The sequence below is a fragment of the Anarhichas minor genome, unplaced genomic scaffold, assembly GCF_050575085.1.
Source record: "Anarhichas minor isolate MPS153535 unplaced genomic scaffold, ASM5057508v1 ptg000073l, whole genome shotgun sequence".
Lineage (NCBI taxonomy): Eukaryota > Metazoa > Chordata > Actinopteri > Perciformes > Anarhichadidae > Anarhichas > Anarhichas minor.
Window position 1 is genome coordinate 4,426,683 of NW_027466519.1, and position 23,866 is coordinate 4,450,548.

General features: G+C 43.3%; 2 protein-coding genes across 4 annotated transcripts in view; both read right to left on the reverse strand.

Moving 5' to 3' along the window:
- On the reverse strand, positions 1 to 5,251 carry slc31a2 (solute carrier family 31 member 2). 3 transcript variants are annotated; one of them, XM_076079695.1, is made up of 4 exons: positions 5,035 to 5,251; positions 2,919 to 2,985; positions 2,281 to 2,339; positions 1 to 1,556 (listed from the first exon to the last, which is right to left on the reverse strand). In XM_076079695.1, exons 1-4 carry the CDS (start codon positions 5,041 to 5,043, stop codon positions 1,254 to 1,256), a joined length of 438 nt encoding a protein of 145 aa, XP_075935810.1. In that variant the 5' UTR covers positions 5,044 to 5,251; the 3' UTR covers positions 1 to 1,253. The 3 variants fall into 3 exon arrangements, with proteins under 3 accessions (XP_075935810.1, XP_075935812.1, XP_075935809.1); XM_076079697.1 differs by having other exon boundaries at positions 2,111 to 2,339; positions 2,923 to 2,985; positions 5,035 to 5,245; XM_076079694.1 differs by having other exon boundaries at positions 2,111 to 2,339; positions 5,035 to 5,244.
- A 754-nt stretch (positions 5,252 to 6,005) lies between these two features.
- Positions 6,006 to 23,866, reverse strand: part of arrdc1b (arrestin domain containing 1b) — a 33,271-nt gene continuing 15,410 nt past the window's right edge. The window contains exons 2-8 of the mRNA XM_076079748.1: positions 21,060 to 21,170; positions 15,813 to 15,863; positions 11,910 to 12,064; positions 11,364 to 11,546; positions 10,780 to 10,956; positions 9,808 to 10,282; positions 6,006 to 8,824 (exon numbers count right to left, since the gene is read on the reverse strand). Of these exons, the coding sequence (XP_075935863.1) occupies positions 8,760 to 8,824; positions 9,808 to 10,282; positions 10,780 to 10,956; positions 11,364 to 11,546; positions 11,910 to 12,064; positions 15,813 to 15,863; positions 21,060 to 21,170 (1,217 nt within the window). The 3' untranslated portion in view covers positions 6,006 to 8,759. The remainder of the gene's footprint in view (positions 8,825 to 9,807; positions 10,283 to 10,779; positions 10,957 to 11,363; positions 11,547 to 11,909; positions 12,065 to 15,812; positions 15,864 to 21,059; positions 21,171 to 23,866) is intronic.

A 23,866-nucleotide genomic window follows, 5' to 3' on the forward strand; every position in this document is an offset into this window, starting at 1 on the left:
TTCTTTACATCTTCATTTTTTATTAGAACCAAAGTATCAAATTACATTGTCCTTTCCAGGTGTCTTTTTTTATTGAATTTGTAGTTACATATCAGTTTATTTCCAGAAAATGAAAGGAAACTTTGAAGCTGTACAAGTGTTCCTACATCTTTTAATGTCAGCGTCACTTTACTTTTCTACCATCTGTAGTGAAAAGAGCAAGCTGCAATCTGATGTTCATTGCTGAGAAGAGTTGCGATTCCTCTTTCTCTCAATGTTATAAAGGCAGTGTCCTGTTGTGACACTGCCTATTGACGCTGTATCCTAGGCTCATTTTGATTTTGCTGCATTTAGATTCATACCCAAGACCCAGTACTTCCAATAGAGGAACATTGTCACCTTCATAGCGGAACAGAAAACACCCGAGATGTAAGCCTCAAGGTTCCTTTTCTTCTCAGGCTCGTGGTTTGTCAATGATTGCCACAGAACCACATGATCGTATATGACATACGTTTGAGAATGACTCAATGAACCAAGATGACACATTAGAGAAGTTAGCACATGATTCACTTCCTTCATCTGAGCCCTGTCTTATGATATCTGACTGTAAATCTCAGCTCCAACAGAGAGTCTGCTTTAAAGTTTCACACACCGCAAAAGGCAGAAAAATCTTCATGAAAGTCTCATTTAAAATTAAAATAAAAAATCATCCGTAGTGACATAACACCTTTAATTGTTAGTTAGTCAGTTAGTAAAAAAACTGTAGTAGTTTAAAAAGTCTGTCAAGGTTGACCAAGAAAACATAAAAACAACAGTAATATGCCACGAGCTATGTATGACCCCCATCACTGATGTGGGTTGTACCTCTGTGGGCGACTCCAATGCATTTTAGGATGAATAAACCGCAGCACGAGTGCAGTGCAGAACGGCGGCCATGAGCTAGCCAGTGGGGGGCGCTCACGTGCACTAACATGCACGCAAGGCCGGCCCGGCTGTGCAAACACAGCCCAGAGAATATTGGATTACAACGCAGACAGCGGGAGAGGAACTTCCTTCTCTGCTCAATTCACTATATTCACATAGCAAGTAGTTGTTTTTTTTGCTATATTAATGCTCTGAATATCATATAGAGTCCCTTTAACAAGTGTCCTACGGTCACAAAGAGAGACAGAAGACTGACAATCAGAATGATTCTGTGCACCAACATTTCCGTTCGCAGATCTCGATGAGTTCTATGCGACAGGAGTGTGCGTTAGTATTGTGCAACTTATTCATTAGCATACAAGGAACTCCCCTTTCATGCCCCCCCCCCCCCCCCTCTCAATCAAGTAGTTTCCCCATTTAGTATCCAGAGCATGTAACTCAGGGGGGAAGAAATGGAAAATAAACATCCTCTGAACCGTCCATACCATCAGATTTGACCCAGGAGAGGGAATGAGATGAAATAACCGAGGAGAGAGCCCACGATGACACCGATGAAGATCCAGGTGTTGTAGGACATGACGCACAGCATCAGCATGTAGCCCAGAGACACCTGCAGCATGTGGAGGACTGCCTGGATACCATGCAGCAGCCAGCTGCAGAGGGAAGAGAGGAGCACATGAGTTACACCAAGTAGAGCTGTATGAGAGGATCACGACCTTAAATACTTCGGTATAATAGTAAGAAAGCAGTCTGTCAAGATGGTAGTCAGTGATTTAGGCTACATGTTGTTTTCGGGTTCAATCATTGTAACAGACGATGCGACACTTGAACCATTGAACAGAGGAGGAGGTCAATGTTCAGTTTCACGTCCATGTCGTGTGTGAGACATAAGGAGCTCAGTGTGTGTGTGGAGGTGCACAGATAAACACAAACTCACAAAGCAGACCACACACACACACACACAGCTACGACAGGAAGCAGGGGAATGATGAAGCTCAGGAATCGACGTGCCCTTAAACACTCACTGAACTCCACATGTTTGATTTCACAGAAAACAAACTGGATCAGACTCGAGGAAGCAGAACGATTAGAACTGCTTTTTGCATTTTATACAATTTCAGGTCGACTGTCTACGGAGGCCCACGACCACCATTAAAGAAATAAAGAGAGAGAGGAGTTAGATTTTGTATGTTTACTTGGACCTGACCGGTTTGTGGTGTTCGGAGCGGGAGGGGGCGGCTCCATGGGGGTCAGCGAGGACTCGGAGGCGCTGCTCTCCAGCACCGGGATGCTGTCGCTGCTTAAGGATTGAGGGGCCGCGTACAGACGCTGGGGCTGAGCCAGCTTAGAGCTACTCCCCAACCACACCTTCCACACCTTGAGCAACTCGAAGAAGACCGTCAGCAGAAAGACCACAAACACCGACAGCAGCATCCCTGGAGACAAAGACACACAATTTAGACTTTAAAGGAATAACTCAACATTTTGTAAATTTGCTTCCTGGACAGGTTGAGTAAGAAGATTGATACCACTTCATCATATCTGTTAACTATAATACTAAATGTCTTGATTGCCTGCAATGACTTCCTGGACTCTTAATACCAGGATGTTGCTTTTGGATACCAGGATGTTGCAAATTTTTTTTCAAAATCCTCTCTGTATTCCTCTCAATCTATTTCAAAATCCCACCATTGGTCGGGTTCTAATACTGAACACACAACAAGAAATATATATATATATCTCATACTGCAGCAGTGGTTTGAAGTCTCTATCAATGTTCTGGTTAATATTTGACAATGAAACCAGGTCAACGTTTGAATCCACTGCAGCTGGTGACTGCTGCTGCTCCTCAGAGAAAACCATTACAGACTTTTCAGGCTTACTGTTTTGAACTATAGGTTTCCAGACATTCCTGTTCAAAATACATACGCATATACAAACAAAATATAAACGTCTCCTGATGTCTGTCGACACAGCGTAACAGTGAAGATGCTTGTTGGACATTTGCATCTTACCTACAGGCCCGTGCACATCCCAGACGTCAAACAGCAGCGTCACGCTGCTCGACACCCCAAAGGTCATCTGAAGGAAGATATGAGAAACATATTAAAGACTCTACAAGGCTGTGTGGGCTTCACTGGTTATGATTACGTTTAAAAAAGAAACGGTCCAATTCTGAGAAACATAATTAACGCAGGGACCAGGTGTTACAAAGCTGCTGACCTCAGCCTCTTTCCCACCAAGACCACTCCTGTGAGACTGAGAGCTACTGCACTGCTCTGAGATCAGTCCTCTCTCCTCCTGGTGCAATATCTCTCTCTCTCTCTTATGCCACACTCAAACCCCTCCTCTGTTCTACATGTCATTTTTGGGATTCCTTTTACTAATGAGAGAAGGAAATGTAATTTAAACTGTTCCGAACAAATTCAGCAGGTCTTGCCCAACAATTACAGGATGTACTGTCCAACAGAAGCCTGCTCTGTTCTGCTCTGCTCTGCTCCGGTGGACCTGTGACTGGCAGCAGGAATGCACTCTGTGAGTGCGTCTGTTAGCGAGTCTGCCGGGCTCTTTCCTCCTCTCCCCTGCTAATTCACCATCGGTCCGAGCATGACCGTCTCTCACCAGCTGCACACCGGTGAAGGTCTACACGGAACCTGCAACCTCCATGTCCCAAACCAATCGGTCGTCACGCTAATATTAATATTTGGTTTGAGCTCCTCAATGTGAGGATTTGCTGCTTGTTTTTCCTCTTTCTGCACTGAACTTTTACACGAGAATGTACATCTGGGGGTTTTGGAGTGTTGGTTGAAAATGTCATAGACTAATAAAGGAATGTACGATTACATTTGCACAAACCAAATAAATAGCCGATCTGAGAAGTCATGACTGCAACAAAATCTGACTGAGCAGGAAAAACGAGTAGTGAGTCGGTCAGACAGGTTGTTGAGTTCATGTGGAGGTAAAACCACAAGTGGTATGGCAAGAATCCCGCATTGATCCAGGAAGTTGGCCTGTAAACTGTGATGGACGTTTACAACAATCCGCTTGGGTTACCATTCAAATATGTCTGGCTACCACCGGGGTTTGTTTGAAACCCGTCAGACAGTTTGACTCCTCGGGTTTCTTTGCCCCGTCAGACGTCTTGTTAGTGATGTCACCATGTTGATCCTGCAGAAACTCGTCAAATGACTGAAATGGAGACTCGTGAACTTGCAGAATTAAATTTAAAAGTTCAAAGTCTACAAGCAGAACCAAAGTAGTGTCATAGAGAGAGGACAGAAGTCTTTGAGGCAGCAAGAAACATTAGAGAGAAAGTAAAATATAAACAACTTGAGTCACCAATCTGACTTTATAGGCCAGGCACAGTGATCATTGTGAGCTTATCTTCCAAACCGCTTGAGAGAACCAGATAGACTATTCGTTCATCAAACCAGGTCAATGTTGAGATTGCCAACAGAGAAGACACTGTTTCTACTGCAAAACACTCTCCGTGCACTTTTTCCAATGATTTTGCACGCTGTGGCCCACATGTACTTTACATTCATGTCCAGCGTTTTCCAAAGCCCACACTATGACTTGTGTTTCCAGTGCAGCTGTTCATGTCACGACTAGCAAATGCGATCAAACTTGCAAAGCGAGTTTTTAAGTTAGCTTGACATAGAAAAGGTTCAATGCAATTGTCATTTCAACCATAACTCAGTAGAGCCGAGATGACAGCTGGTAAATAACTTGATGACGTGATCATGCCAAGTTATAGTTTCACGATATTTGCTGTCCAGCTGAAAGAGTCAAAGCAAATAGTAGTAGTAGTAGAAACAACACGATGTGTTATTAAGGTTGTTGTTGTGTGTGATACCAGAGTGTTTTCGGACAGACTGCCCAGCCTTAGCCTGAAGGCGTCATAGATATTTTCGAGCAGTGACAGATAACTTAACCGTAAAACTCCTCACAAACTCTCCATGTGGGACAACAACTTAGACACATTCAATATGATCCTCGAGGTCTACTATGGGCTGCTCCATAGAGTCCACATCACATGTCCGCACACACTGACTGACTCAACGACACACTTTATCATGTAGAGAAATGTCTCTAATTCAAAATGTGACAAACTACAAAGACCCCACTTACGGACATCATGGTGAACTAGGTGAGCGCAGGCTAACGCCGCAGTTTCAGCGGTTATTCACTACAGGTTTCCCATCGCTGACGACCCACGGCCCCGGGTAGAGTTGCTGCTCGAGCGCACTCAAGTACGAGCCATGTGTCAAATGTCCCACGGTAGCAGAGCTCCTCGGCCAGTGCAGCGGAACGAGGCTGCCTCCTGACTCCGGACAATAACCCCGAGGGCTGACGGGTAGTTGAGTTTTTAAGCAACTTGGGACGAGGCACCAACTACACAGTCGAAACGGTGATTAAAGTCGCTCGGAAACTCAAATAGTATCGTCCACATCGAGCAGGGCGGGTACAACTTACCATACATTTGCATTATAACCAACGTTTGGCTAACATTGTACATTTAGTCGATAGAGATGCTCGAAATACTACGCATGCGCACATCGAATCTTCCGTTGTTTACTCCACACAATTACTTGGATCACGTGACGGACGGAGGAAGCCGAAAGCATTCGTTGCTTTTCGGCTACTCGTTGTAAAACTTGCACCGTACACCGTGTTTCTGGAAGGAGGCCGATCGTTACTTGAGAGCGATGACGACAAATTATATTTATTGTGATGTTACTATCGTACATGTCATCCTCTGCAAACATCTTTACCCCGGAGTCCTTTTGATTTTAGCCACCATTGCAACAGCTTCTACTGCTTTTCTGTGTGCCGCTTTTAGAACAAATGGGAACCTTTCACCAGGATTCCTGCAGTTCTACACATGATCACACTGAGATGTAGCTCTAGATCAGCGGTGTCCTTATGTTATTTTTTTAAGTCTAAACAAATATAAATGTTTGCTCTTATGTAATGCACTTTTAACTGCCTTGTTGTTGAAAGGTGCAATAATGCACTGTTTCTTAAAAGAAAATTAGTTTTGGAAGCATGTTCCTATGTCAGAACAACAAAGCCGACTCTGCTGACATAAGCAACAAAAACACGTTGTATATCTTTATTGTTATACTGTACAGTACAACTGATTCTTCACTGTATGCTGAAATATTACATTTACTGATTGAGGTGCTACTATAAGTGTCTGCATACGCACCTGTAAACAGTTTAACAAGTAGAAAAATACAAAACCAGACACCACTCATCAATATGTGAGGGGGAAAAAACAAAACACAGAACAATTGGAGCTTCATAAAGCTATCGTACCTTTTGGTGGAGAGGAATTAAACAGAACCAGGATCGCTAAAGGCAGCGTGAAATGACTTCAGGGAGTTGGTGCTGCAGCATTCTTAAGAGATGAGAGGAATTGCACATATTTTCTAAAACAAGAATAAAAACAGGTTTAAGGTCCAGTGTCCTCGCTGCTTTTAAAAGCTACATTTGTATACATCAGGTGCACTAAGCACAGTCCACAGGAGACGGAACCAAGGAAGCGCTGCGCATCCCTGACGGAGAAGAAGAGAAGTCCATCACGAGCTCCTGAAAGAGGTGGTGGGAATCCAGATTGTTTAAGGCATGCATTCACAATGATGTAGAGCCAGGACACAACGTAGTTTGGGGGACGTAGTTTGAGCGGACGTGTCTCACAAAATAAAATAGAAATTCTGGAAAACACTTGGCAACGTGATCTGCGGTGAGGAGTCGACATGTTTTTGTCTTCTGAATTCACAGGATAGACTTTGAGATTGTACTAAAAGGTGTTCAAATAACACAAACACGTCAAAAGTCACGGAAACAGAATCCAAAGAAACTCTGTTCCACTCTTATGAATGACATGAGATCAAACTCTTGGTTCGTTTATAATAAAGGCTGATGAGTTAAGATGAGCTAATTTGGACAGGAGGCATTAGGGGAGTGATAACATGATGAGATCAGATCAAAAGGTCAGACTGAAAGATAGAAGTGTGGAATTATCACCCAGACCTTGTACACAGGCAAAGAACATGTCTCTAACCGGTAATTTAACACAGGCGCTGAATCACAAATCAATTTGAAATAGTTGAGTTTGAGGGAAAACAGACCTCAGGTGAACTTGTCCAAACAAGTTCTGTTTCTCTCACACACACACACACACACACACACACACACACACACACACACACACACACACACACACACACACACACACACACACACACACACACACACACACACACACACACACACACACACACACACACACACACACACACACACAAGACGTACAGTCAGAAACCCATGCAAATACTAAAAAGTGCTGTGTTGTGCACATGTATGTTTATCGTCTGCACCAGCTGAAGTTTCAGAGCGTTCTCATCTCACGGACGTAACACTAAAAGAACGTTAAGGCAACAGAGAGGAAAAAAACCACAACGTATAATCTCATTCAGACTGACACAGTGACGCTAAACACCTGCATCACATCTCAACACGCATCTCAAAATCTCAATTTGTCCGTTCTGCTCAACAAACAATTCAAACAGCAGGCCTCACTTGGTGCATCACAAAAGCAGGGACTCAGTGAAGTATTTGCATGGCTGATCATGTTAAGCTCCACTTTCAAGAGGAGTTTGAGATAAATTTGTACCAGTGACGGCCACAAGAGGGCAGACATAGACCGAGTCTTCACTGCAGTCAACACATCCAGCTGCAGGAGAAATGAGCCTCATCTGCAGAGAAACTGTCCTCTGAATACAAAACTGGTGTCAAACCTCTCAGTTGTATGAGGCAACAGCACATGGTGGCAGTTCAAAGATATGTATGTATGTAAAATTGCTCCCGTAGCTGTGCCTACGGTGTAGAAATGTGATAGACTCTGAATTGTAAGTCGCTTTGGATAAAAGCGTCTGCTAAATGACTCTAATGTAATGTATGTATATGTATATATATATATATATATATATATATATTAATCTAAGATAATCAATCTTTCCAAAAAGAGATCAGAGCACACTATGTGTTTCATTTCTCTCAACATAAAATATCTTGTCTAGAGGCAAATTTAAGTAAAACATTTTTTATTATATAAATATTCCAGTTTGTCATGTCGATAAAAGTAATGCTAGAAAATATACAAATTCTCACTACAGTAAGTTATTTTTGATGATTTTACTGCTCCCTCTGTTTCAGGTTACACAACTGAGAGGTGCTGCTAGGACTCTATTTGTCTTTAAAGCCAATATGTGTTGGATTCTGACTGGACTCTTCTAGTGGTATTATTATGAGGATGCTATAATCACAGATTATCCTACACACTGGTGTTTTAACTAGTTAAACTAGACAAACCACAACCTCTGGTAATGAGTTCTGCTTTAGACATCTCTGCCCTGCTGCTGCTGCCGAGGACAGCGGTGGACCACAATAACAAGGGCACAGTCGGCCGAAATAATTTTCAAGGCATCACAGATGCAAAAATGGATTGGAAAAACAAAACAGATTGAACTCCATGTCTCCATGTCCAATCACTGAATATTGGAAATGCTGTGTGATGATCCAAAATACTTATTTTAGGCACAGTGATGTTCACCCGTTCGGTCTGACTCTACCTGATGAGACACGAGAAATTAAACTTATACTCAATATAAGATATGATCCCTTTTTCTTTTTTTACTTATTCGAGGACAAGGAAACAATCTTCGGGGTGTTCTTGGGGGTGGAGTTATCGTCCATCCTCTGTAACCCGCGGTGTCTCTGTCTCGATTAGTCGAGAGTGTCGAATGCGGACGAGAGCGGGTGATGATGCTTCATCACCTGCTTCTTCTCTACTGTCTACTGTTGAAACTGGAGTCGGCACTACTGCAGCTTTCCTCGTAAGTGGGTGGGGGCTCTGTAACACACAAAGGCAGAAGAAAAATAAAGTCGGTGATAGAGCTGAAGTCCTGCCTCTGCTCTGTAGTAACTACTAAAGTATCACTGTAAGTCAGTGGATTTGTCATATAGGGTTCATCAGTCTATCTGAAATGTGATTATGAATGTGCTTTTGACACGTTTCAGCTTTGACATGAAAGAGTGAACATGGGTTTCTGTAATAATCATGGCATTACTCTGTGGTTATTATAGAATTAATAGATGACATGCTATAGGACTATTGAGCTTCAACTGTGAATGCTTCAGCAACCACATTAAATGAACTCAGAAGCACCTGCAGTGTTAGGTCATCCCTCACTTGTTTTCATGTGAAATGTAAAAGTGTCTGTCTTCACTAACTGGCCCGAGGGTGCATTCAAGAGCACTTACCGTACCAAGGTGTTTCCAGCATTACGAATACACAGCTGGTGCCCTAAGTTTTAAAGGTTAGCATTGTCGCTCAACAGAACAGTAGTTTCAGTTTCAGACAAAAACTAATGCTGTGGGCTTGTTAAACCTTGTGAGAGCTTCAAACGGCAACGTTTGGGAATAGTCAGGACCTCTGCATGAGTGGAAAGCTGCCTTACAGAATTTGGCAGGATTTGTGGCTGAGCGATAAAACTTTGGTGTGTGATTGTTTATATGCGACATGTGGGCCACGTGATTGTGAGAGTTCTTGTGTTTGTCTCATTAAGGTTTACCTATAAAAAGGACATATGACAACACTACTGCAAGAGGCGACTCTTGGCTCAACACCAGCCAGGGTTTATCCGGTTTTAGAGATCGAACTTCAGACAATTCATCACTTGAATTCACTGAGGTGAAAACATAATAAAGACATTTCAAAGCACTGACTGTGATAGGGGTGACATGACTATTTAATTGGCCATTAAATCAAACTGCTATCTTGTGTGTCCCTGTGTGCATATGTGTTTGTCAGTGTGCCGGTGTCGAAGAACTAACCATGAGGGTAGTCCCAGCTGCTGTACTCTGGAGGGAGGATGAGAGAACAGGAAGTGGGGATGGGAGTCACGTTTCCCTCGGTGAAGAAAGGTATGGTGGCCCCGGTGGACACACAGAACAGGGGAGCGGACGCGTTGGGCTGTCTGTGGCCAGGAGGAAGGGCCGCACCCGGTGCGTGGCTGAAGGCGCTGGGGGACATGGTGACCGGCTGACCTGAGGGATCCTGCTGAGAGTGACTCTTGGTGGGAATCTCCTCACTGGCCACGCCGCCTGCACACAGCCCCTCCTCTGGCTCCTCCTCCTCCGCCGGCGGAGCACTGGGCATCACGCCCGCCGCACCGGGTGCGATGGTTGCGACGGTTGCGCCGCAGCGGTCTGGACGGGAGAGCACGGGCCTCGACGGAGACAAGTTCACGGCGATGTTCCCAATGTAGATGGGCAGAGTGACGACGACGTCTGGAGATTTTAGTGACACCTGAAACACAAACAGCATTTGTGATGGGAGAACAGGCCTCAATTCGATTTGAACTTTATACTGTAATATAGTTAAGGCTCATTATATTTTGTTTATATTTTCAAAAATCTGGGCATTTATTAGTTAAATTTGGGTACACATTTACAACTGATCCAAGAGAATAATTACTATGATACCCCTATAATGCAGTGTACGATGCTATTATTCATCCGGCTGCAATAAAATACACCAGAATAGGTGAAAATGTACAGTATATCTAGCTGCCGTGTTTACAGTAACAACAAGCTCTGAAATCTAAAATATTCTGAATGTGTGCAGGCGCCAGCAGGAACACAAAAACAACAAACATTAAAAAACAGTGTTGCCCTTTAAGTACGCTCCACAACTTCGGAAGAGAATGAACTTTGGAAGCTCAGAGGATAAGTCTTTTTTAATAATATTATGCACATCTAAACACACACACACACACACACACACACACACACACACACACAGACCTGAATGAAATAGTCGATGTCTATGAGGCTGCAGCAGGCCAGTGCTGACTGAGGAAGAGGAGGGACGATGATCTGCTCTCTCCACTCTGCATGTTTTCCTGCTTTCACTCCGGCTCCCTCCACCTCTGCGATGGTCCGCAGGTCGAACACAGGCCGCTTGTTCTTGTAGGTCACTTTCTGGTGCGCGGACACAAAAAGATGCGATGGTGACTTCAAACCGATTCACCCGCCTCTAGCTTATTGGAAGGAAAAGCGGCTCCTTCGAAAACGGATCAAGAAAACCTCTATTATTATAGAGAGATTTCATGTGCTCCCACAGGGAGGTTTTAGTTCTATGAAAATGACAATAAATTCCTTAAAATGGATAATTCCGGGGGGCTGTGCTCATAATAAGGGAGACACAGATTATGCTTCTCCTTTTTCTTGCATCTATTTTCTGTTTTTTCAGACTCAGTGCACCTGTTCTGCGCTTAACACCTGAAAGCATTTGCGAGACAATATTTCCAAAGATGACTCACTGCAGCAAGAAGTTATGGTGGTAAAAAAACAAACATAATTATTACTGATAATATTCACTGATCTACCTGTATGAGACTGGCCAGCACACACCCTGTGTCCTTCCCAGACTTGTTGTGGATCTCAGTGGCTAACTTGATGACCTGCCCGGGGATGTAACCCCTCAGGTCACTGCGAGCTTTCAGCATCAGGGTCCCCGTCTTCACCAGGAGGTAGCTGAACTTCTTCGTGGTCACAGCGTAACTCGGATGCTGTGGAGTCGCAGGATAAACGTTTGTTAGTGCGGTGATAAAGAAGCCTAAATTAGCTGATGCTGTGCTGATTATCTATCCCGGCTTAGTTCCAGAGTATCAGGAAACTCCGACAGTCATGTCGGGAAGAGAGTGAATGGTAAGTGAGTAATGCAGGGAAGGTTGGGGAGAAAATGAATTAGATCCTGCTCTGCCATCAAATCAAATAAGCTTCGACCGAGACAAGCGCTGATCTCCTCCTGTTTCTGCATTCGATTCTAAACTATTTCGAAAGAACAGAAGAGCAGCATTCAGATTTGTTCAGCAATACAATGAGCAGAGAGATTATCAAAAAGTAGGGAAACTTGTGCTGCGAACACTTACTTCAATGGCAGGCACCTCATTTAGGTTGAGCAGGTTGAGCAGGTAGAAGGGCCTCTGGGCTTTGTAGTCCTTAGAGAAGCGGGGCGTGTCGATAGCCGCCCTCACGTGGTAAATAATCTTCCCAAAGGGTCCCTCAAAGGAAGTCGGAACAGCGACTGAAGAGAGGATTGCAGACGTTACTTTCACACTGAGAACAGTTACTGATATTTTGGGGGCGAAAGGACCGCTAAAGCCCATACGTTTGATTTTTCAATCAAAAGGTTTGAAAAAAGGTATTTTGCATCTTTGATAACCCGTAAGAATACAAAATGCTGCTCAGAATTAAATTGTTAGACACTACTAACAGACAGATGTCGTTACAGTTACTTTCATGTGCATAGGTATGGTACCGTACAGACTAATCTTTTTTTATTGAGACAAATTATACTATAAGGAAAAGAAATTCCAGTTCAAAGGTTAAGTGCATAGGTATCTCAATGGATATTCCTGAAAAAAGCTAAATGAATCGGGCTACAATTTAAATAGATTTTCTTTTATGGAGTTAGCAGTAGGGGAGGACAGTGTCCTTATCCATGTAGGCCTCTATCAGAGCTGTCACGAGAGGGAAGGAGCTTTTCAGACTGATTCCTGCACATTTGTCCAGAGTAGATAAAAGGACACTGATTGTTCTTGTGACTCGAGGAAAGGGCAGTGACGAGCAGGAAACAGGGAGGCACAAGGCTGGAGGGAAGGCAATTTAAGGAGAGGCAGATAAAAAAAAACTATCTGGGGAGAAAGCAGCCAGACAGACAGCAGGAGAGAGATGTTCAGAGCCAGAGGAAAGGAAGAAAAAAAAAAAAGCTCTTCTAGAAGTGTGAGCCGTACAAACAATCTGCATGTAAATTCCCAAACACCATCGACAAAAATGTGATTAATGTGTTGTCAAAAGAAAAGCTGAACCCCTCTCACTATCTTGAAGCGTTCCATTTCTCACTGATCCTCATTCAGATGCTAATGTCAGCGAGGCGGGCGGCTGCTCCAGGGACAAGTCTGCTGCTGCTGCTGCTGCTGCTGTCAATAAGAATCAAGCAGGAGATGTGGGTTGTTGTTGTGTTTTGTTTCAGACAGCTTGGGAGCCAGGACAGAGCTGTGGACGGACTGAAGCACCAGGCCGACTTTCCCTTGAGACACACCAGACTGAGGCTGCTCGTAGCTGCTGAAAAGGATTGCGAAATCGGCCTTGTTGCTTTGAGCTGCAGTTGAACTTGCTAACTTCATTTCAATAGGCAGCCCCCCTGACATCACAACTTGTACAACCAAGGAACCAAGTGAGCACGTGTTAATTTACAGGTCAAAAGATCTTGAAAAGAAATTGCCACCTATGTTGAAACTGGGCCACAGTTGTGGTAAAAGTTATTCATGGCTCCCCAGTGCTTTGAGTTTTAAGCTCAAAGCACAAGGTTTCACAGAGCAGCTAGCGCAGCTGAAGACGCTTGTTCGGATGTCTGAGTTACATATTAACATCATGTCAGTGACTATATTTCAATATGGCATCCGCTCCTGTTACAAGTTGAACTGTAGTCAGTAAAATGGTGTAATATGTAACCTAGACACCTAAAAATCTTTCTTCATCCAAATTTAGCCCAGTTTAAAGCTTGGCCTTTAACCTGCAAATCACCAAATCAAGAATTACTTTAGTGTTCAGATCAAGAAGAGAAGGTCTCATCTGCTAAACAGGGAAATACATTGCTCGTGAGAAGGAATCCTGTTTGGAGGGAACTCTTTTGATTTGATTTCAAAAGCACGTATTTCATTCACACATATTTTGTCTCACAGCGTGCTCCCTGATTTGAGTATAGCAGCCAACGCCTTCCTCCCAGCTCAGTGTTGGTGTTTTGAAATGTGTCACGGTTGACAGTTTAACTTCAGAAATCAACAGTGAGATAGGGAATGTTTGGGCATGTTAAGGCTGTCCTCGTCTTCCGCTATGATCATCAGCTGCACACTGGTTATTACAGTTTATTCAGTTAATTTGTATGAAAACAAGGATTCTTGCGTGATAAGGATAAAAGGTTCTAACATTCTATCAAAGTGTATCACTTTTTCATCTTGTTTGTTTTTCTCATCTTCAACGTGTATCTCATGTCCTTTTGGAATGAGGTCATCCACCATTTCATCCAACCCTATTTATCCCCGTGAGTGTCTCTGCACTGAATTTATCTCGGCCTACGCCTTCCCCCGTCTCTTTGAAAAAATTGATCAGACCAGAACACCATCTGATGCCTCGACTCCAGATAAATGCACGTTTTATAACTGTTCCTCGAGAATCGTTGAACAGGTGAATCAGATTGAATCGTGAGGCCAGTGAAGATTCATACCTCTCGCACTGACTGCATTCATGTAGCACCTTTATCCCGCTTTACAGCACCCTCACATCCATCCCAGCGCACATCTAGAGCAAACTGGGTCCCAGTGTTTCTTGCTCGAGGACACTCTGACAGAGTTCGAAGGTGAAACGTCAATGATGTGATAATCAACGACCTGCTGTACCTGCCAAAGCTGAGTTGGTGGGCTTAAGTGTATTATTAACTTTTTACTTCATTTGAAAAGAACTTTGAACCATTAACTGTCACGCTTCATCACACATTTAAACAAGCTTCGAGGTCTCCGTGTCTCTGTCTTTGAGAAGGAACTGCTCTTTAGTTGATCAGCGTTCATTGGCGTGGACCCTGATTTATTATCATACTTGTGTACAAGAATACGTAGTCTTTTCCTTCCAAGATAGTGCAACCTCTACCAGATGACACTGCGTTTATTTAATGAACTACCACACTTCATTCATTCATTTCTTATTCAAATGTTGCACATCAACACGTTTATTATGTGTTTTGATGCTGAGATGTTTTTATATCTACACATGAACATTTCTTAAAGAGGATTACAAATAAAGCTCATTATCACCATCACCTATTGGAACCCAGTGTTAAAGTCAGGTCATTCTACCTAAAGACTTTATTTGCTGCAAGTCTATTTTAACTACAGACCAAATCAGTCTGTGCTGTACCAGCAGGGGGCATACCAGACACTTGACTCTCCAATGAGCCACTTCTGGAGAGACAACCCACGTGAATAGGGTGAACATGTTTAACTAATAGGTATCACCACGGAACTTTCCCACCTGATTACTCACATTAAGGCATTCTATTTCAGATTACAAGCACTCTAAAAATGTATGTTTAAATATGCAAATGATGCAATATCTTATTAAATATGTCATAATGTGGGTTTGTCTCCCCTCATCACTACATGACAGTTAACATGCCCTGTGCTGATGCTCTCAAGTCAGAGGGTCTGAGAGGGGGGGGGGGCATGAAGACCAATTAAACAGTGACTGCACAACAGGAGAGGGAACTAAAAATACCCCCCCCCCCCCCCCCCGTGCTTCAGCCCACGCCTGAGAGAGTGCAAGATACCAGACAGACACTGCACTGTGTGTGAACCTCACAGGTGCTAAGCATGTTCGGCTGATCTCCGTGTCATGTGCGTGATTGTGATGTCATCTATTTTACTCGTCAGCCTTCGGAAAAAAAATCTACGTAGCCGTGTATGTGAAGTGGCATGTGGAATACAGATTATTTATCACGCTGAGTCACATCACAATCGGCATGTTCCTCCCCAAATCTCTTAAACATTAACTAGGTAAGGATCCTTCACACGGCATCGGTATCGCCGATCTGTGTGCGTCTGCTTTGTGTGGGAGACAAAGGGCTTAGGGCTGAGCACTTTGTAAGTACACTAACAGGAAAAAATCTCATGCTATCAGATGTTATCGCGGACCTGGAAAACTATTACGAGACCTGAAGGCGTGCCTCCGACGTGGAGGAATGAAGTTGAACGGGTCACTTGGGTCAATCCCACACTCACCTGGAATGAGAAACTGGAAGGGGAAACTGTGCTCGCCTGCCGCCAGGGTTCCTGTAAAAGAGGAAGTCTCTCAGTTAAATGCAAATTACATTAATGGTTGAAAATATAGATCAGGGTCTGTGTGTGATTGTGTATATTTCGACTTCCCATACCCCCGAGTATACATTAGAAGTCCTGTGAGGATCACCTACTTTCCCAGAGGGATGGAGTTTCTGAGACAAAGCAGCGTCATTGTTCAGAGACAGCTGAGCCGAGTCTTCTGAAGCGAACAAAACTAGCAACTGAAACCAATCAACCGGTGTCGGAGGAAGCGGTAACACGTGTAGCTGGCAAAGTTGGAGCATTTCTCAGCAAAGCTAATCAATGATTTACAAGCAGAGTGGCTCCGTGGGGGAAAGCAGCGATCGACCCAAGATCGAGTGCATTCTTCTGCTCAGTTGAAACATCTGCAGGTCAGCATCGCTGGGATCAAAGAACAAGCCTGGTTTAATTCTATATTTCTCTTATTGTCAAAAAATCATGTCTACTCCGTCTCTACCAAGGAGGCCATTGATTCCCATTGAAGAAGAGGAAGAAGGTCAAATAATTTCCCCAAACAGTTGGGCACTGTAGCTTTCACGAATGTTACTCAAACAGGGGTAAATTGTGAATTTGTTGGGGACTATTTTCAGCTGCGGAATAATACACAGCCGGGGAAGTAGTGAGCATTTACAGCAGCAGGACGGTGTATGTGTTCATGGTGATGAAAGAACATGTCATCTAGTGTGACAGTGGGGCTCATTGACAACAATGGAGCTCTGTGGCACAGAGGATTAAGATGTACCAGGCTCTGGATATACAGACCAGGCTCGATGGCATCAGCTCATTCTCGGTTATCTTTTCATAAGTTTCGTTCGCGATAAGAAAAATAAACACCGTCTCCAGCCTTTTTCTTTATAGATGTTGTCATGAATGCCTTCAGAATCTCACGCAGAGAAAAACAGACACATGAACACAGCAGCAGCGCAGAAGAAAAAGAAAAGTTGCTGAAGTGCAGCAGTATGAGAACTTTGTACTCCTGATCTTATCAGACTACTCGGGGTAAACCGAGGCAGACCTCGCTGTGTTTTCAGAGGCACATATGTCATTCTGAGGATGTAAACAGGAAGTGCTCTTAAGTATGAAGAGGTGTTTTGTAATACAACAAACTCTGTTAAGTATCGCATTAACTACTAAATACTGTTTTATACTTTATACTTTATTTCACAAGCACACCTAAATTGATAAGAAGAGCACGAGGCACCAATAAGAGCCTTTCCATCTCTGTCACACTGGGAGCACCTTGAGAGAGTCGGCTTATTAATTCTCTAGATGATCTGACAGCCCAATTAAAATCTTCCAGACAGCAACATGTCTCACCTCATTAGGGATGGGCACAAGTCGGCTTTTCCCCCCGTTAGCCTTGGTTTACTGAGGGGAAGTGCTCAGACTGTGTGTGTGTGTGTGTGTGTGTTCATTTGCATCATGTTTACTGCTTGAGGAAGCAGTTGTGCTCGAAACCAGCGCTGTGCAGGTGCAGCCACTTTATATACTCAACTGTTGAGAGCCTTGCTAAAACGGGCCAGACAAGGCTGTACTAGCCAGTTTTCCCTCCAAATGTATCGCACATTTTAACCTCATTTCTAGAAAATCCGAATGCTTGTTTCCATCCATTGTGGTTCCATGTGATTATCTGGAGCTGGATCATCAAGATAGGCAGTAGGTGGTCGACAACTCTCCAGTCAGGTAACCACTATACCACTGTAGAAGAGGAGGGCGCAACAAGATGATGTCATTAAAAAGAGTGACAGTCGGACCTCAAATGGCTCAAAGTAGAAACCTGGATGTAAATGTGACATTTCTGTTAGTTTCCTGTTTTTCTGTGAGGACGGTTACATCACATATGCTCCCATCGCACTTTGTCACATTGTGCTTTTATCAATTTGCTTTTTCTATTTCTAACAACCTTTACACCTCAGCCAAGCGTAACAACTTTTTTGCAATATTTAAAAATGTTTTGAATTTTCTGTGTTTCCGCTCAGTTTTTTTTAATATGCAAATTAAAAATGCAGATGAAAACAGGTGGATGGAAAGACCGACAGTAACTTACAGGTTCTGTCTCAGAAATAAGAGATTACAAATCATATCAACTCTTGTAATGATGCAAATTATTAACAAAACTTTGCTAAAACATAATATGTATCAACACTATGCTGTGTTGTTAACTCAATTTAACTCAAAATATCACGGAGAGGGAAAAAACCAACAGCTACGACGATGTAACTCATGTGCTGTGCCGTTCTTTGAATGTCAACAAATGAAAGTTTTCTAAAATGTCCTAATTCTTAATGTTGTGGTAGATAACACTTCTCTTAGAATAGGAATAATAAACACAGAAGACCGATGATAGAAATCCTAAATGGGCGATTGAGTTGAGTAAAAGAGACCTTCGACCCTCGATACACTTTCTCTCCTTGGTTTGTATTTTCTGCCTTGTGGTGTCGAAGTACAACATCCATAAATCTAATAAGATGACATTAAATAGGACTTTTCACCTGATGGTGCTTTTTGAAAGTCGGTTCTCATTTAGCTAACTGAAAGAAAACAATGCTGCAACAAATGCTGTCTGTGCACAGATGTGTAACGCATCATCAACAGATAACGTAAAACATGGCGACAAAAGGAAACGTGTCCAGCATGGTCTAAATATAAAGCTGTCAGTTTGTAACCAGGAACACGCTGCAGCAGTGGGAGGGAGATCCTTATTTCCTGAAGGTCATTAACTGACAACAGTGACAGGATGAAGAATGGACGCTGACATCACTGGTCTTCAGTCCTCCAACCGCCAAGCATCTGTGGCATACCACATTATCAGTCAGCCAAAGTGAGCGTCGCTTGCTTTGTGTATGTGTGTGTGTGTGTGTGTGTGTGTGGTAGTCTTCTGTCACCCTTCCTGTCGCGCTCCCCCTGTGCCGCTCAGCCCTTGGGGGCAGAGCGGCCCATTTTCGGAAGAGAATGGGATGTGGAAAAAATGTCAGAGATAAAGGGGAGCACGGAGGGAGGGTGTGTGATGAATTATTTATGTCCTCCTCCGTTTGGAGTGCGGTGCGCCTGGTGTTTTACAGTGTACACTGTGTGTGCATGTGTGTACTGAAATATAGAATGTAGTTTGTCCTCAAAGATACTGCAAATGTGCTAAACATGGTGGTATTTATTTTGTTTCATTTTTTTTATTTCTCATATGAATTCCTACAAAGTATTTGCAGCCCAATGTCTAATAGAATAAGTATTTTGGTTTACTTTACAATTGTAGAGACTAACATTGAAACAATACCAGAGTTTCAGTGGCAATACCAAAATACTTAACTTTGACAAACATAAAGGAATGAATTAGGTTTTTTTTTTTCATTTTTACAAAAGAAAGCAAAACTCTTATGTAACATTATGTCTACAAACAAACAGCTGTTCAAGAGCTTTACCAAAACAAAATACTGGCAAAATAATTAAATTTAAATCTGGAACTTCTGATCAAAGAATAAGTATAACAAGACAACAAATCTGACCAGACTGACTCCGCCTGCTTTCACTGGACAGCTTTTAATACCCTGAACACATTTAGGTCTGTATGAAAAACAAGTGTTGAGGTGTGATTTCCAGCCCTGCTGTTGTGTTTATTTTTTACTCACGTGTGCTAACAGCCTAACTTGGCTGTTTGTTTATACTGACTGTTTGGCACCCTGCAGATAATGTATCCTGTATCCATGCACCATTCAGACCTCAGCTCATACAGTACGCCAACTGTTTGTTTGCGCAGTCTGAGTAATCTAAGCCTTATCTAAAGCTTACGTTTCACTTCCCTGTTTGACATTTGATCCAACTGTTCCAATCAAACGTTGCAATTATTTACGCTGTTGTAATAATGACACGTTTGAATCTCCTACAGGTTCATAATAAGAAAGAAGGAAGAGAAAGGAGGGACAACTTCTGTTGTGATCTGACATAATATATAATATAATATAGTATCTACAATGCAAAATATCTTCAGTTTCAGCTTCAGAACCTTATTTGTGTTTCAACAGGTGCAACTCCCTGCTAGCATATCTTGAAATGGGGATAACAGCACAATGTTGACACCGGTGGAATTAACGAGTCAAATTTGAAAACTTCAAGTACTTCTAAATATTCTACTTACTTATTACGTACTTAATATTAAGTACAGTACTTGAGTAAATGCACTTTCCAGCAGTAAAGCATGTATATATATATATACATATATACATATATATATAGATATAGACTGGTCTGGTGTACACCACATGTTGAAGCACACAGTCCTGAGTGTTAAACACTGAAGTGCTTCTTGGTGTTTCCACCAGCATGGATTACGCGCTCCAATGACCGCCATTAAGTCCCTCAGTGCGATTTGCATGTACAACACATTTCATGCATGCATGGCACATTTCAGCTTCTGGCTGCAGGCGGTATCGGCAACCGATACAAAAGATGGAAGACAACCCACACGACAAAAGGTTGTGCGAGCTCTCGGGCGTCAGTGCTTCAGGGCAAGATGGAACCCAGAGACCGGGTACCGGAAAAATGAAACCCGTCCTCTGTGGTGCATGTCCGACCTTCGGATGAGACCACGTCTCACCTCAGGGAGGCGGCATGCGGAGAGGCCAGCCGGAGCGTGACTACAGGGGACTGCTACTTGGACTGATTGAGGCTTTAACTCCTCACTACGCGGCTGCTAAAAACCTGCTGCTGCCTTTGTGAGATTAAGCCTGTTGCAGCAGACGTCCCATAAAGCAAATGAGGCGAAAGGCAGGAGGCTTCAGTCACGTCATACAGTGTCGTTATGAGAGGAAGCTTCTGACATTTCAGGGCTCTCAGGGATGAAATACTTTGTTTCACATATAGGACGTAAGCTGATGGTGATGTGCTTTGCTGTTAAAGGACAGTTAATGTTTAGACCAGTTTTACTGAACTTCTACGCAACCATTGGTTTCCACTCACTGTAGTACACATCAGATAGTCTTCAGGTCTCTTCATAGTGTGCACAAATATGAATGAAGATCAACAGCTGCCTGGAATAGGCAAAACGTGGTGTGATCATCGAATAAAAAAATGTAACGCCTCAACATTATGGTCACCATTTATGCGCCTATGCGTTTGTATGAGGACAACCGGCAGAAAAAGCTAATAAAAGCATCATGCTTTCACTGTCATCACCTTTGTCGGCCACCGACAACATGCTGTTGAAGTACTGCTCCTCCAGAGTCCACGAGGCGTCGTTCATTTTGTTGGAGATGCCACATGAGCCATGACAGTTCACCTTGATGGCTGTGGAGAGAGGAGAGAAAAGGAGTCAATCTACTGTCTGAATGTTTACCGTTCTTGTTTTGTCTGACCAACAAAAATGCTTCATGTTAACACCCTTTTGGGAAAGTGTCACTCCGATTCATTTGTCAAGCTGTTTCCTATGTCGAAGTCTTGATCTTTGGGCACCAGCACAATATACACTGATTAGCATGAGAATGGCTCGCAAGGAGGGACGCCTGACTTAATCATTATGGGCCCTGTGGTGCTGGTCATGTGCATTCTGCTGTGGTTAATAATCACAACGGGCTGTGAATGGAGTTTCTGTCAACAGATGGAGGAGGAGGAGGAGTAGTAACTTCATCAGGGAGCTGTTGGGAAACTAAAGAGGTCATGAATCATAGTACCGACTGTTCGTCAAACGCAGAGTCAGGCTAGACCTGCGTTTGACGATGGCGGTGACGCTTGTGATGAGGCAGCAGGTGAGATAAAGAGGTCACATCGAGATTACTGAGAGTACAGATGGATGCGTGAATGAATGCAAATAGGTTTAATTGATAAGCTGTATGCCTCACTGTGTGGAAGAGACCGCATCACTCTTTGACGTGTGAGGCGGCGTCAGGCTCGACTTGACTTGTAAAAATAAATACATAGATATACATTTATTGAATTGTTATTCATCATTAAAATAGTAACACCAGCAACTTGGGAAACAACGCTGGTGTTGCAGCTGAAAGAATAAGGCTAAAATATATAAGAATATATACAAGCAACACAATGCACACATTAACAGTCAGATCCAGTGTGCTCTAGATGGGGATGTGATATTAGACTATAAGCTTATTAATTCACACAGTCTGCGATTCTTTGCCAGCTGTCCTTTTTGCATTTGGCAAATTTGTTTTCACCTGGCTGAACTTTTTAGTATTTGTGTAATATTATTTGAGTGAGTAGGCAGAGCTTTTGTACAAGTCGATCCGGCACAGGTTACATGTGCAGTGGAAGCTACCATGGCGATCTAGCCCGATAAGAAGTGAATCACCGTCATGGGACTGAAAACCCAGGGTGAGCCCTGAAGTTACCTCGCTGACCCAAAACCCTGCTTGGTAGTAGAGGGCCCGGCTCTGCAGGGTGGCAACCTCTCTCTCTCTCTCTCTCTCTCTCTCTCTCTCTCTCTCTGTGGATCACCCCTCCTCTCTCTATCCCTCTTGTTGATCTATCTGTGAGGAAATAAAATCTCTCTGATAATGCACACACACACACACACACACACACACACACACACGCACACACACACACACACAAAACTGTGACAGAAGCCAGAGGATTAAACAGTCCCAGCCTCAGTATGATCTCAGTATTCTGATAAGCAGTCAGACAGATATGGCCAAGTATTGTTCTAAATGTTAGAACAACACAGTCTGAATTCCTTTCCTTTCTTGTTTACCAGGTGTTTTCTACTTAGCACTAAAACCAAAACACAAGGCACAGCTGAGGCTGATGGGAACATCATTACTTTTGCAAGTATTTGGACATAGAGCAAAGTATTGAAATTTGACCTGCTGGTGGCGCTAGAAGAAAAGTCAGGGGATCAAGTCTTTATCCTCTGGTCACCATGGATATACGTGGATATATGTCCAAACATTCATGGCAATGAATGCTACAGACATGCTTTGGTCACTAAAATCCTGCTATGATAAGAACATGTGAAGTCAAAAACCCTTAATTAAAAACTCATGCCTCAGACTACTGTGTCACAGGATCGCACATCAACGCAGGATCCTGTGCTGGCATCACAGAACACACACACACACACACACTCTCTCGCTCAAAGTGGCAGATGGCTGGGCTCTCCACACCGGCACGACTCTTGGCACAGTTCGGTGGAAGAGGGAGGAACCTCTGCCGGTAAAAACAAGAACCAAAATCTGCCGCTCACACAACACAAAACAGAGCGTTGCCCTTCAACCGACTAACGCACGTTTATCTGGTCATGAACTAAACCCTGCAATCTGCTCCTGCAGCCGTCTGCCTCATTCTTGTTGGAGAATAATACCTTTATACTCCACATCCACACACACCGTGAGCTTTCTGGAGTCCTCACACTTCACAGAGGCAACAGGAGAGGTGTAAAAGTACACAAATGCGACGGGAAAGGGAGCCATTACTGCTATTGTTTACAGCTGTCTGTTGTGGAAAAGAGGAGAGCTCAGCCCACGAAAGGTCAGCGCAGGGGTAATCTGTTAATATCCCCAGCAGCAGCAGCAGCAGCAGCAGCAGCAGCAGCAGCAGCAAGAGCGGCTGCAGCAGCAGCTGAATAGTGAATAGTTGTGTCATAAGAGATGGGCTGCTTTGGCAGATAGACCGTAGGGGTGGGAATCACCAGAGGTCCCGCGATACGATATTATCACGATACTTCGGTCACGATACAATATTATCACGATACTGCGATATTATCACGATACTGCGATATTATCACGCTACTGCGATATTATCACGATACTGCGATATTCTGAGTATTGCGATAACATAGGCCTATATTGCGATTTATTCGTTTTTTCAACTTCAAATGATGTCCCCAAAGGAAAACTGTGTCAACATGTTTTATCTAATAAGATAAAGTTTTCAGTCTGTTCATCTCACTTCAATCATTTTTATTGCAGCAAAATAGGATTGTCAAGCAGACAGATTGACCAACAATGTCATAAATGTCGCATGAA

Bases quoted from the DNA above. Each gene is read 5' to 3' on its own strand.
- slc31a2 (XM_076079694.1), bottom strand. The intron at 2,340-2,918 runs GTAAGATGCAAA...CTTTGTCTCCAG, and splicing joins GGATGTGCACGGGCCTGTAG to GGATGCTGCTGTCGGTGTTT. The intron at 1,557-2,110 runs GTCAGGTCCAAG...TTCCCTCTGCAG, and splicing joins GCTCCGAACACCACAAACCG to CTGGCTGCTGCATGGTATCC.